This window comes from Rhodamnia argentea, chromosome 8 (genome assembly GCF_020921035.1).
Source record: "Rhodamnia argentea isolate NSW1041297 chromosome 8, ASM2092103v1, whole genome shotgun sequence".
NCBI classification, from domain to species: Eukaryota; Viridiplantae; Streptophyta; class Magnoliopsida; order Myrtales; family Myrtaceae; genus Rhodamnia; species Rhodamnia argentea.
Genome location: NC_063157.1, coordinates 3,252,733 through 3,265,835, shown reverse-complemented (window position 1 = coordinate 3,265,835; position 13,103 = coordinate 3,252,733). Strand labels below are relative to the sequence as shown.

The 13,103-nt window shown below is 45.3% G+C and overlaps 2 protein-coding genes across 3 annotated transcripts; both read left to right on the top strand.

Annotated features, from left to right (window-relative positions):
- The first annotated feature begins 1,150 nt into the window (after positions 1 to 1,150).
- Positions 1,151 to 4,386, top strand: LOC115744745. 2 transcript variants are annotated; one of them, XM_048284018.1, is made up of 5 exons: positions 1,151 to 2,065; positions 2,210 to 2,756; positions 2,820 to 3,401; positions 3,687 to 3,776; positions 3,951 to 4,386. In XM_048284018.1, the coding sequence occupies exons 1-5, from the start codon at positions 1,373 to 1,375 to the stop codon at positions 4,016 to 4,018; spliced, it is 1,980 nt and encodes a 659-aa protein (XP_048139975.1). In that variant the 5' UTR covers positions 1,151 to 1,372; the 3' UTR covers positions 4,019 to 4,386. The 2 variants fall into 2 exon arrangements, with proteins under 2 accessions (XP_048139975.1, XP_030535926.2); XM_030680066.2 differs by having other exon boundaries at positions 2,210 to 3,401.
- A 1,971-nt stretch (positions 4,387 to 6,357) lies between these two features.
- LOC115744722 (ABC transporter B family member 19-like) lies at positions 6,358 to 12,851 on the top strand. The gene is made up of 9 exons (XM_030680036.2): positions 6,358 to 7,810; positions 8,117 to 8,171; positions 8,377 to 8,552; positions 8,656 to 8,820; positions 8,915 to 9,210; positions 9,414 to 9,730; positions 9,882 to 10,105; positions 10,299 to 12,227; positions 12,432 to 12,851. The coding sequence occupies exons 1-9, from the start codon at positions 6,605 to 6,607 to the stop codon at positions 12,777 to 12,779; spliced, it is 4,716 nt and encodes a 1,571-aa protein (XP_030535896.1). The 5' UTR covers positions 6,358 to 6,604; the 3' UTR covers positions 12,780 to 12,851.
- The last annotated feature ends 252 nt before the right edge of the window (positions 12,852 to 13,103 follow it).

Here is a 13,103-nt window from a genome sequence, read left to right as displayed (position 1 = left end):
TAAACTCTATTCTAATCCCATGGAAAAAAGTAAAAAAAAAAAAGAAAAAAAGCTATCATTTCACTGTCTCGAAATGGGAAAAACTTAGAAAAAAGAATTAGGGTTTGCGGGAGATATTTTGTCACGTCACGTCTCATGATGACATTATGGCAGGTATTGCAGTTAATTGGCTGCTTTCCAGATCCGCAGTTCCACTTCTCGGACTCGTCGCCCCGTTACATTTTTCAGGTTGTTCTCTTGTATTCCCCAAATTTGTTAAGGAAAATCAATAATCTCGTATTTGCTAAAGTGATGTGTGTCAAATATTTAAATTCGATCTTATCAACAATGCAAGAAAGTAGTGAAAATTCATACAACATAAAAATTTACGTGGTTTAACAGGGAGATGTTCCGCCTACTTACGTCCACGGAGAGATGAAATCCGTTTTAGTAATAACGTAGAAAAATATACAGCCACTCTTTCTCACACCCTTTTTTTTTTCTCTCTCTAGAGATCTGTTTCGCTCTAAATATATATAGCGAAACCTTACATGGCACAAATTACAAAATTACCTACATAGCCTAAAATATTTAACTTTCCCATACAAATCCTTCTATGATCGAACATAAAACGCTTCTAGCGGCTCGAGGGCGCCGCTCCCGTGACCCCCCGACCCCCCACCCTCTCACCTGGGAGCGGGACCTTTGTCTTGTCCGGTCGTCGGGAGACTTTTCGAAATCGTTTCATAATCTCTTAGATAATAGAATACAAGACATCAACCTCAACAGTGTGATCTTGTTATTTTACGCGTTCTCCTATTTTTTTTATCCCCAACTAGACCGGCACCGTGCGTTCCGAGTGAAGGAGACCTGACCGCCGTCAACTCTCACAAGCCACGTGTCAACAAATTAAGCTCTCTCTCTCTCTCTCTCTCTCTCTCTCTCCTAGTCACCTGAGTCTGGCATTGTCCGCAGACGATCCCTACCACCAATGGAAGCAGAAGGAAGAGCCAAGTGGGCCCGCCCATCCCTTTGAATTCGACGTTTGACCGGCCTATGCACCCTTCTAGGCAATCACAAGCGTCCACGTGTCGCCAACCCAAGTACCCCACCCCCCTCGCCACCATCCTCACTTCTCCCTGTCCCCCAGCCATCCAAACAACGCAAACGAGAGAGATCACGCCAGGGAGGAAAACGAAGAGAGCCTGCGCGACCGAGTCACCAACGACTCAGCTGGTGCGGAGGCTCCGTGTATTGACCGAATTATCCTCCAGAAGTTGGAACTGATTCAGAAGGGGACGACAGTGTGGAGAAGCTGATGTACCGTGGGACTTGGGACGTATCATTCAATGACGCTTCTCTGAAATGTTGAGCTACTTTCCTCAGGTGAGTCATGAAGTTCCAAACACAAGTTCCCAGTAGCTCTCGGAAGACCACGGGTTCGTACGCTATGGCCGGCGAGACAGGTTCTTCTTCTGGTGACAGCAATGCAGTATTTTCGGGTGGACAGGTTCCAGAGAGTCCGGTTCCGAGGTCGACATGTCATTCCAGAGGAAATCAGGAATTCATTGAGGAGCTCAGAACCAAAGCCGACGAGCTCGATAGGCTTTTTGCCGAGCAGAAGCTTCGGATGTCCGACGATCAGTTCGTTTCCAGACGGAGGAGTACAGATTCCAATAGCCACGTGATTCCTGCTCGAGTTCAGGAGAAGCAAATCATGACCGAGTCGATGAGGAGTTCTAGCGGCGGGACAAGGTTTGGCGCCTCCCCATCTCTGAAGATGGTAGGTGATCGGGAGGACTATGCCAGTACTTATAGGCAAGATATGTCGGCTAATCTGAGGGGGGAATTCTATGACGAGTACATGGGGAGACGGGACACGAAACTGAGACAAGAAGGGGGATACAAAAGGGCACTGAAGGAGGCGAGGTTGAAGGACATGCAGGCCGACCTTGAAATGAATATTTCAGAGTTGAAAGCCAGATTTTCTGGGCCGGTCGAAGGACCGGATTCAAATTCTGGCATGCGGTCGCGTATTGAGAAGCTGCGATCATTCAATATTCGGTTGACCACGAGAATGGATGAGGTATTGTTCCGTGTTCCGCACAATTCATGACTGCCTAATGATATGCTCTTCTGTGTCATGTTTTTTGAAAGTTGAAACTGGAGCTAAATTTGGCTTCCGGATTGTCACTTGGACTAGTCTTTATAAAGTTTTCCTTGCTCACAGCATACGAGAGCATTATTCCCTGGCGAAGCAGAGAATTATCCGGATGGGCAGAACGAAGCTTCTCCTGGAGAAAATTCTTCCAGGGGCTCTGCAACCAAGAAGCATTTTTCACCTATTCAAGATCAGTCTTCCTCAAAACCTCAGACAACCACAGTGCCTGTCCCTCGGCCTTCCTTAAAACCAGCCAACTCCATTTCTGGAAGGCGAAGGCCGCAATCCGAAAGCACTCTTGTGCGGTCACTTCCTGTCGTTCCCAATTTCTCCAATATGAAGAAAGAGAACAAAAAACCTGCTCCAGGACTCGGTCGAACAGCGCCCCGCCCCCGAGACAGGAGCTTCCCCAGAAGCAAAAGCACAGGAGAAGAGAAAAAAGTATATTGTGCACAGGAAAAGAAGACACGGGAATCTCAGGCGACGAGGAAAAACTCTTCCAGTCCATTAGAGTCCAAGAATTTGTCTGCTTGGAACTCCAATGGGGCCATCTTGGAGTCGGTGAGATTCGATGAAGAATGCATTCGTCCCGGTCTAAATGAGGGACTTGTCAAAAGTGCTGATTCGGAGGCGGCCTTCCCTAGTAACAGCGGTAATTCGGAATATGACGATGATTTTGGCGCTTTAGCATCGGAGACTGCTGACATGGCTAACAAAACTGAAGATGAAGAGATCAAAAACCAAGAAGGCAGATATCATGCCACCGTAGATGATGGATTTTCAGGATCTCCCCATGGCGACTCAATAGGATCTCATTCCGATTTCATGTCCGTTTCGATGCTGCCAAGGTATTCCCAACATGACTTATCAGAAATTGATGCTTCTGTTGATTCCTCAGTTGGAAGCCCCGTATCCTGGTGGCCTCAACCAATAGTCCATGCGGAGACTGGTCTTGCTCGAACAAGAAAGAAGTGGGGGAATGCCCTGCAACCCAATCTCGCCGGTGATTCTTGCCAGAATGAATCTTCCAAGGATGCGAAGAAAGGTTTTTGGTTGCTGAAGTTCGGAAGAAGTCATGTGGCGGAGAGCTCGGCCAATAGGGTATCTGCATTGACATCGGATGGAGATAACGCTATTGAAGACAGGTGTGGTCCTTCTCCCAAGAGATCACTCGAACACTTGAGGCAGCCTGTTACAGGTTTTCCGCCGGATCATTCTTGCAGTGTTAGCTTTAGTGCAAGCAATTTGTACCAGGAACAAGGTCAGCTTTCCTGTTGAGCAACCAAGTTTGCCTGTTGAAAATTTTGACTGGGCGGAAGCATGATGACAGTTTTTGGTTAAAGTGCAAGTGTACATGGTATCAGCCAGCTAACGATCTAATTTTAACTATGCTCAACGTTTTCCCATAACGATCTGTAAAAACTAACATTTTTTCCTTTTGCTGGACGTCGGCCAGCTAGCTAGTGATTGTTTGATGCTACCTACAGATTGAAACTAAAGCATGATTCTTGACTTGATGATGAAACCCGGTCTTCTTATCTTGCAGTTCAAGCCCTAAAGATCTCTAGCCCAGCCCCACCAGAAGAATTCAAGCTGAAAGATGATCCCCAATCACTGTCAGGAAGCTCTCTCAAAGGTAATAGCTCACTGTTGATGCTTCTAGTTGTCCAGCATTCTGATGTGCTTTACATGGGGTCTGCATCAGGGGCGGTTTTGGTATCTTTACAGGCTCCCTCAGCTCACCCCGGTGCTTGCATGACAATATTCTTTTTCAAATGACTTACATTACATGCCAATTGAAATTTTACAGCACCACGGTCGTTTTTCTCACTTCCGTCTTTCCGAAGCAAGGGAAGAGACTTGAAGGTTTACCACTGAGTCACTGAACTCCTAATGAGAGGATTCTGATTTTTCCCTTTTCACCGGTTCGGAGTCAAGGAGGAATGCTTGCTAGATGCAGGTGTTTAGCGAGGCATGCTTTAAGAAGTTGAATATGCTGTATGTTGTGTTGAAGTTCTCACACGGCACGGCACCAAATCTGATCTTGGTATTGTATAGGACGTATTTATTCCGTATGTGAAGTATGTATCAGAAAATGGAACTGTTCTGTTATCGATTAGTAGGAGTTCGGCAAGTGAATATGGATGATGTGATTACATTACAAGCAAGTGCTGTATTTTTTGCATATCATTTGCTCAACTTGCTTCCCTCTGCTGTATCACGAGACTCACCAGTGGCCCGGAAACTGGACTCTGGAGTTAACACATTCGATACTGAATTCTCTTGTGAATAATATCCCGCGTCTTCAAAATTCAGCCTGGTACTTGAAAATGAATTTTCGACTCCTGCAGTATTGTGCATTTTGTTCTCAAGCATCACTATAGCACGGGCTCTAGTGAATCGAAACCGGAAAAAGACTGCCCAGGTGAAATACGTGAAGCATCTGTTACTCGGCGCAAACGAAAGGAAGTTCCAGAAGCAAAAATTGTGCAAGAGAAGTTTTCAACTGATGTTCATGGATTATAACTGTCACTAGGAGCATACAACTACTTTTATCAGACACATGAAGCCTTGTCCTGTGCCTTGCATTTAAATACGCGCAAAAGCTTGAGTACACTCGAATATAACTGCAAAAAATATAGGACTAGTTGCAGAGGATGAACATGAGAGATGAAGGGAATTTCATGCCTAGAGAGCATGGTGGGTGCAGAGAGTAAAAAAGCAACATCGACATGCACAGGCGCCTTTCAACTTCATTTAGCGACGATCTTAATCAAACTTGGTTGTTTTTTGTTCCTTCTTTTCTCAGTAATTTTCTTATAGGGAAGATCAGACCAAACCAAGTAACGTGCTTTGAATAACTCCAGCTAAATTGTGCCGAATTTGACCCTCATCATCTAGTTTGGCGAGACTGTACACAAGCGTATATGTGCTTTAACGGCCAAACTGAAGTTATGAAACCAAGAAACAGATCAATTCCTGTCGGTCGAAACAGCATCTAACCGAATAATTCGATTGTGAATTTTTCCCTTTCGACTTTACAAGGCAGCAATGTCACATCTCGGACGTTACCTTCGCCCTTTTCCTGCGAAAAACCGAATTAACCATCAGCATACTCTTTCACCATTCCAAAGTTACTCATATTCCCGTCTTTCAATTGAACTTTTGACGCTTGTCATGACCCTTCACTGATTGATTGACAGAGAAGGGATTGCATAAACTAAAGAGCTCCGACTTCCATAGCCATGTCTTACCAGTCAAAGTTCTTCTGCCAGAATTCCATGAAAAATAAAAGAAGAAAGTTGGAGCAGATATGAATGATCTCGCTGCTGACAAATGGAGAGGCCCGTTCTGCTTTGGCCTAAAAAAAATCCCAGAAAAAGAGCCCTGAGCTTGGCCAAGAGAGAAACTCACTGTTTGGAGTTTACACTTGGCCTCACAATCTTGTATTTCCTTCGATCCTGCGCTTTGCAAGAGAACAAGCACAAAAGGGTCATCAAGCACTACGAAAGGCAGGACAAAAACCTTAAGCACGAGTCAATTTAGTACCTGTCCAACACTCCCACCCCGCTTAAATTATTATGCAGAAACGGTCCATCTGTAGCCGCAGTTAACTCCCTGTGAAATTTAGCTGCCGGCCTCGGCGTCTTCTGCATTTCTTGTTGCATATGTACATATTCAGCTCTCTTTGTGATATTTTGTTGTTGCTGCAGTCCATCGTTAAGTGCGAGGAAACTTTGCATATAAGCATTCAAATGATGGTGCTTCTTTCCAAATGATCAGCTGTGTGTTAGAGAGGAATAGAAAAATGGAAACATAATGTGGAACGCCATGAATTAAATTTGTTCTCCCAACGTGACGGCCGGTTTCTTCGCGCTCTTGTGGAAATTACTCGAGAACAAACGATGTTTACGATAACTTCACGTTCCAAGTTCCAAAGCAACGTCAGTGCAATGTTTCATGCGAAACGCAGAGGAGAACTAATCAATCTGATATGAGCAAATTGGTGGGTCGTCATCGAATTAGTACTAATAAACTCATTTTGGAAACAGATCGATCATATGACTATTGAATGAAATGAGACACTTTTACTTCTATATTAACATGAATTCACTTGGTTGGCAAACTTAAGCATGGATAACATCGTGACATGATCTGTCTGTCATCGGACGGAAGAAAATTTGCTGTGAGTATTGTCTACATTGAAAAAAGAAAGAGATGAGCACCAACAAGAATCAGGCATAAACAAAACACAAACATTAAAATATAGGCGGAGGAAGCATAGTCTCAGTTGACTCCTAGGCAAATCTCTCCTTGGATTTAGCTCCAAACACGGTTTGGACCCTTTCTTTCTGATCCTTCCATGCGTTGTTGGCTGTCTCTTCATCAAACTTCTCTTTCTTCCCCTTATTATCACCGAACTTTCCATGCTCTCAACCTCTTCCTCCTCCTCCTCCCCCAACAATGGCTGACTCATCCTTCGATTTCGACTACTCCTCCTTCTCCCCCGCCACCAACTCTCGCCGCCCACGGCATGTCACTCCGGCCACGTCACGCCCTGCATCCCGCTCCTTCACACCTCTCAGCTCGCACCAGGCGTCGCGTAGCCACACCCCGAGGCGGTTCCCCCACCCTTCGCCCACCACGCCGTTCGGGGCGGACGGCGACAGGTCATGGCAGGGCGAGCTGTCGTGGCAGTTTGAGCCGACAGGGTGGCGGGATGGCCGGAATCTCGGTGCGGCCCTGAGCCCCTGGACCGCTGCCACCACGCCGTCCCAGAGCCGAGTTTTTCGGCGAACGGCGAATGACTACTACCTCTCCCGCACGAGTGTCGGTGTTCAGAGGTTCACGAATCCTTACTACGAGTATTCGGGGTACGGTGCTGTTGCTGGCGAGAGGCTTGAGCTGCGAAGCTTTGTGGACAGAGATAATAATGAGAGTGCATTCTTTGGAAGGAGTTATGCTGCTGGTGAGAATACTTACACCAAGAAGGGTCGTTCGAACTTGGAAGTGATCAAGGAAGGAAGTAACAATGGCCGTTTTGGTCACAAGGACGAGCTCAAACTTTTTGGCTACAACAAAGATGATGACTTTGAGGGGAAAGTCAGCTCTTTGAGTCCTCATAGATATCATCGTCATGTGAATACTGTTTTCGACGAAGACGACAGTGACTATGACACTCGTGGTCATCGTCGTGATCATCATCATGAGAAATCGCGTAGAGGACATGATTATGGTCGCGGCACATCACACGGTGGACATGACCATGGCGGACATGGACATTCAAGGAACAAGGAAGAAGGCATTGGCCCTGAATCGCAACGCTTCAATCCTGGTCGTGATCAGCATAGTCACGATGAGTGGGATTCGGGAATCCAACGTCATGGTCATGTAAATAGATACAATGACATCGAAATATTACCTCCCGACGACAAGGAGTTAGACGAGGAAGAAGAGGATGAAGAAGAGCCAGTGAGGCCTATTGGGCTATTCGGCTTGTTCAAGTACTCAACAACGTGGGATTTTGTTCTTGTGATCTTTGGGTGCTTGGGAGCTCTAATTAATGGGGGTGCGCTTCCTTGGTATTCTCTTCTTTTTGGAAAATTTGTGAACAAGATTGGTCTAGAATCGAAAAATCAGAAAGACCGGATGATGAACGATGTAGACAAGGTATTTAAAAACTTGCCGCGCTGTATCCTTTCCTTCACCTTAACATGAATATCTGGGTTATGTGGGCAACCTGACCGTACAACTTTCCATCTCTTGTAGTTAGTGACGAAGCGCGATAAATCCTCTGTGATTTCAATATAATCTTCACCTGCAGTAATGTGAATGATCTGATACCTTATCTTGTAGTCGATGGTGAATTAAACATCATATCGTACATTGCGCGTGTAAGAGATTGCATTTTTTGTACGGATCATTGCTACGTGTTTCATAACCATGTTCAAATTTCTGGTGTTGATTTCATTTCAGGTATCTCTGTTTATGACTGGACTAGCAGCGGTAGTGGTGGTTGGAGCTTACATGGGTAAGAACAAAATCAATTGATAATGTTGTGATTAGGATCTTCTCTCCTCTAGCTAAGTGGCATATGGTTCGTGTGCCGCCTAAATATTGTCTTCTATTTGGCTACGGAAAGAATTGAACCGCTTCAATTCTCTTTTCCTCCGAAGTATGCAATGATTCATCTGTTGGCAATGGTTAAGCGAGGAGCTGTGGCAAATTTTTTGCAGAAATAACATGTTGGAGATTGGTAGGGGAGAGAGCAGCTCAGAGGATAAGGACTAACTACCTGAGAGCAGTTCTCCGACAGGACATTGGCTTTTTTGACACACAAGTGAGCACCGGTGATATCATGCATGGAATCTCGAGCGATATTGCGCAAATTCAAGAAGTGATGGGCGAAAAGGTGCGCTCTTCATGTTATTGCTCCTTTTTCCATGATATCAAGAACCAGCCAAGCAGTGCATCTATTTCATAGACATCTCTTTCTTTTTTCTGTAACTTCACAGATGGCACACTTTATTCACAATATTTTCACTTTCCTCTGTGGATACGCGGTTGGGTTCATACAATCGTGGAAGATATCTCTAGTAGTATTTGCTGTCACTCCATTGACGATGCTCTGCGGCATTGCTTACAAGGCTGTTTATGTCGGTCTAGCTCAAAAGGAAGAGGTAATGAGGTAGCAAATACACTTGAGAATGAAGGATCTCACTATGCTATGATTCCTAACTCCTTTTTGGTCCTTCTCTTATTGATACAATGAAGGCTTCTTATCGAAGAGCTGGCAGCGTTGCTGAGCAGGCTATCAGTTCCATCAGAACGGTGTTTTCATTTGTTGCGGAAGATAATTTGGCTGCGAGATATGCTGAGTTGCTGTCAATGTCAATTCCCATAGGAGCCAAGGTTGGGTTCGCCAAGGGCGCAGGAATCGGAGTCATCTACTTGGTTACATACTCGACGTGGGCATTGGCCTTTTGGTATGGTTCTATATTGGTTGCTCGTGGCGAGATCAGAGGAGGTGAAGCAATCGCTTGCTTCTTTGGTGTCAATCTCGGTGGGAGGTACTTATTTCTGTCATGACATATGTTGAAATGGCTTCAAGATGAATTATTCAGTAAAAGAGGACTTTATTTATGGTTTTGCCAAGTGAACCTCACTGCTAAGCTACTTGGAGATCCGTGAGGTTTCGGGTATGATGATGCATGTCGAATGCATATATAGCTCTTGACTAGAAGAAGATTGATTCTCCTCCTTCATACTGCAGGGGCTTGGCATTGTCATTGTCCTACTTTGCTCAATTCGCTCAAGGCACTGTAGCAGCAACCCGGGTGTTCGCAGTAACAGACAGAGTCCCGGAAATAGATCCCTACAACCCTAGCGGGAGGATACTGTCGCATGTTCGTGGAAAGATTGAGTTCGCAGGAGTTAGTTTTGCATACCCATCTCGTCCGGATGCTCTGATACTCCGCTCCTTGAGTCTGGTGATTCCCTCTTCAAAGACTTTCGCATTAGTGGGTCTAAGCGGAGGCGGCAAATCCACCATATTCGCTCTGATAGAAAGGTTTTATGATCCTGCAAAGGGTAAGCGCATATCTACTTAGTTGTTTGAATGCAACTTACTTGCAAATTATATTCGCACTCCGACAGACAATCATAGTTGATAAATGAGGGCTAATCTTTAGTGAAGCGTCCCATATTACTCTATTCCTCCACTAACAGTTCGAAGTGGCAGGGACAATCGTCTTGGACGGACATGACATAAGGGCGCTGCAGGTCAGGTGGCTAAGAAGTCAGATAGGCATGTTAGGCCAGGAGCCTGCTCTCTTTGCAACAAGCATTATAGAAAATGTGATGATGGGCAAAGATAACACCACAAGGAAGGAAGCAATGGCTGCTTGCATTGCTGCAAACGCCAGCAACTTCATCTTGGGCCTCCCACAAGGCTATGACACGCAGGTGATATTACTGAAAGACTTGGCATCGGTTCATACAAGAAAAGAAAGCATATTTCCCTTTTGAATGTAATTATGGAATTTAACAAGGACTCTTAAATTGTGATTTTGTGTTCTAGCTCTGACGCATGACTAGCTTCTTGCAAGTCAATACTTGCCTCAAATGCATGAGTTGTCCATTACTGACTTCTATGCAGGTCGGAGACGGAGGAACACTACTCTCAGGTGGACAAAAACAACGGATCGCACTAGCTCGAGCCATGATCAAAGATCCTAGAATCCTTCTACTAGATGAGCCAACCAGTGCCTTAGACCCAGAGTCTGAAATTGTAGTTCAACAGGCAATTGACGAAATCTCCACTAGCAGAACAACCATTGTCATCGCTCACAGGCTTGCGACGGTAAGAAATGCTCAAACAATTGCTGTGCTTGGTCAAGGGTCTGTTGTTGAGATTGGTGACCACCGTCAGCTCATGGAAAAGGGGGGAGCCTACTATGACCTCGTTAAGCTAGCTTCTGAAGCAGTGTCGAAGCCTCCACCGGAACAATTTGACATTCTTCAGAAGGGTGCTGACTCCTCCATATATGATAAATCTAAGGACCATGTATTGGTTTCAAAGTATGGCCATGAAGTCTCTCTATCGAACCACTATGGATCCATGCATGACAACAAACTAGAAGATGAAGAATCTCAAAAGCCAGTACAAAGGAACTATCGACTTTCTGAGATATGGAGCTTACAGAGACCAGAGCTTTTTGTCCTGATACTAGGATTTCTCTTTGGTATGCTTGGGGGTGCAATTCTTTCAGTCTTCCCCTTGATTCTTGGAGATGCCCTTGGCATTTACTTCAGTTCAGACGGGGAAAAGATAAAAGAAAGAGTTGGTCGTCTTTGTTTGGTTCTAGTTGGTCTTGGCTTGGGTTGTATGATATCCATGATCGGGCACCAAGGTTTCTGCGGTTGGGCTGGGACAAAGCTCACAACAAGAGTTAGAAGCCTTCTGTTCCATTCAACATTAAAACAAGAACCAGGATGGTTCGATTTCGAAGAGAATTCCACTGGAGTACTTGTTTCAAGATTGTCATCTGATTGTATCAGTTTTCGGTCTGTCCTAGGAGATCGAGTTTCTGTCATGTTAATGGGTCTGAGTTCAGCAGCCGTCGGGCTAGGTGTTTCGTTCTTTCTCGAATGGAGGTTAGCCCTTCTGGCAGCTGCTCTCACTCCATTCACACTCGGCGCAAGTTATTTGAGCTTGATCATAAATATTGGACCCAAAGTAGATAACGAAGCTTACGCTAAAGCTAGCAACATAGCTGCCGGCGCAATCTCAAACATCAGAACGGTAACGACATTCTCAGCTCAAGAACAGTTGATCAAATCCTTTGACCATGCTTTATCTGAACCAAAGAAGAAGTCCGTGAGGAAGTCACAGATTTTAGGCTTAACCTTGGGATTTGCTCAAGGTGCCATGTATGGCGCATATACTCTCACTCTCTGGTTCGGAGCGTACCTTCTCAAAGAAGACGGGGCCAACTTTGGTGCAGTTTACAAAATATTTCTCATTTTAGTACTTAGCTCATTCTCAGTTGGCCAATTAGCTGGTCTGGCCCCGGACACTTCAATGGCAGCAACGGCTATTCCAGCTGTTCTTGACATCATTAACCGGAGACCTCTAATTGGAAATGACGAAGGGAGAGGAAGGAAGCTGGAAAGGTCAAAACCTTGGGATATTGAGCTAAAAATGGTAACTTTTGCGTATCCTTCGAGGCCGGAGGTGACTGTCTTGAGAGACTTCCGTCTCAAGGTAAAAGCCGGCAGTATGGTGGCTCTGGTGGGATCTAGCGGGTCAGGGAAATCGACGGTCATATGGTTGGTACAGAGATTTTACGACCCAAATGAGGGGAAGGTCATGATGGGAGGGGTTGATCTGAGGGAGATGAATGTGAAATGGCTGAGGAGGCAGATAGCACTGGTAAGCCAAGAACCTGCACTTTTTGGAGGAAGCATCAGAGAGAATATAGCATTTGGAAATCCGAATGCTTCGTGGGCAGAGATCGAGGAAGCTGCAAAAGAAGCTCATATCCACAAGTTCATCAGTGGTCTTCCTCAAGGCTACGAAACCCAGGTACATCTTTCTGACATTGCTTTCCTTGTTCTGTTTTTGACAAACAAATTCACTATACCTCATCTCCTAGGTCCCTAGGAATTAGTTAACTGAAGTATAATTTGTCAGGGTGAGTGATTGAGTACCTAAGTAGTCCAACTAGCAGAAAAAAAAGAGAGGACAGTATATCAAATAGCTTAACCTGAGAATCCTCCGCTGTCGCAGGTTGGCGAGAGTGGTGCCCAATTATCTGGAGGTCAAAAACAAAGGATCGCCATAGCGAGAGCCATGCTGAAAAAATCGAGGGTGCTTCTACTTGATGAGGCGAGTAGTGCTTTAGACTTGGAATCTGAAAGGCATGTCCAAGATGCGTTGAGGGCGGCATCAAGACGAGCCACTACCATTGTCGTGGCACATAGAATGTCCACCATTAGGGAAGCCGATGTGATCGCTGTCGTCAAAGAAGGCAAGGTCACAGAGTACGGAAGCCATGATACGCTGATGGCCTCCCAGGTCAATGGCCTCTATGCTAGTCTAGTTCGTGCCGAGAGCGAAGCCCACGCATTCTCTTGAGCATCTTTGTCCATCATTTACCAGCGATTCTGATCACTCTCTCTCTCTCTCTCTCTCTCTCTCTCTCTCTCTGATACTGGCAAACAAAAAATGTCGTATCAATCTTTTTCTATACTAGTCACATAGCGGAAGTGTTGCTTCTTGGGATTACGACAGGCATAGTGACTGAAACATTCTTGAAAAGATGCGAAAATTTAAAAACCAGAACATCTTGAATCATTTAAGAATATGACCTTTTCGGTCCCACATGCTAGGCCGTGCAGTTCGACAATTCTTGTTTCAGCACAGGTTCAACTGATTCAAATATGTCAGAACGACCAAGCG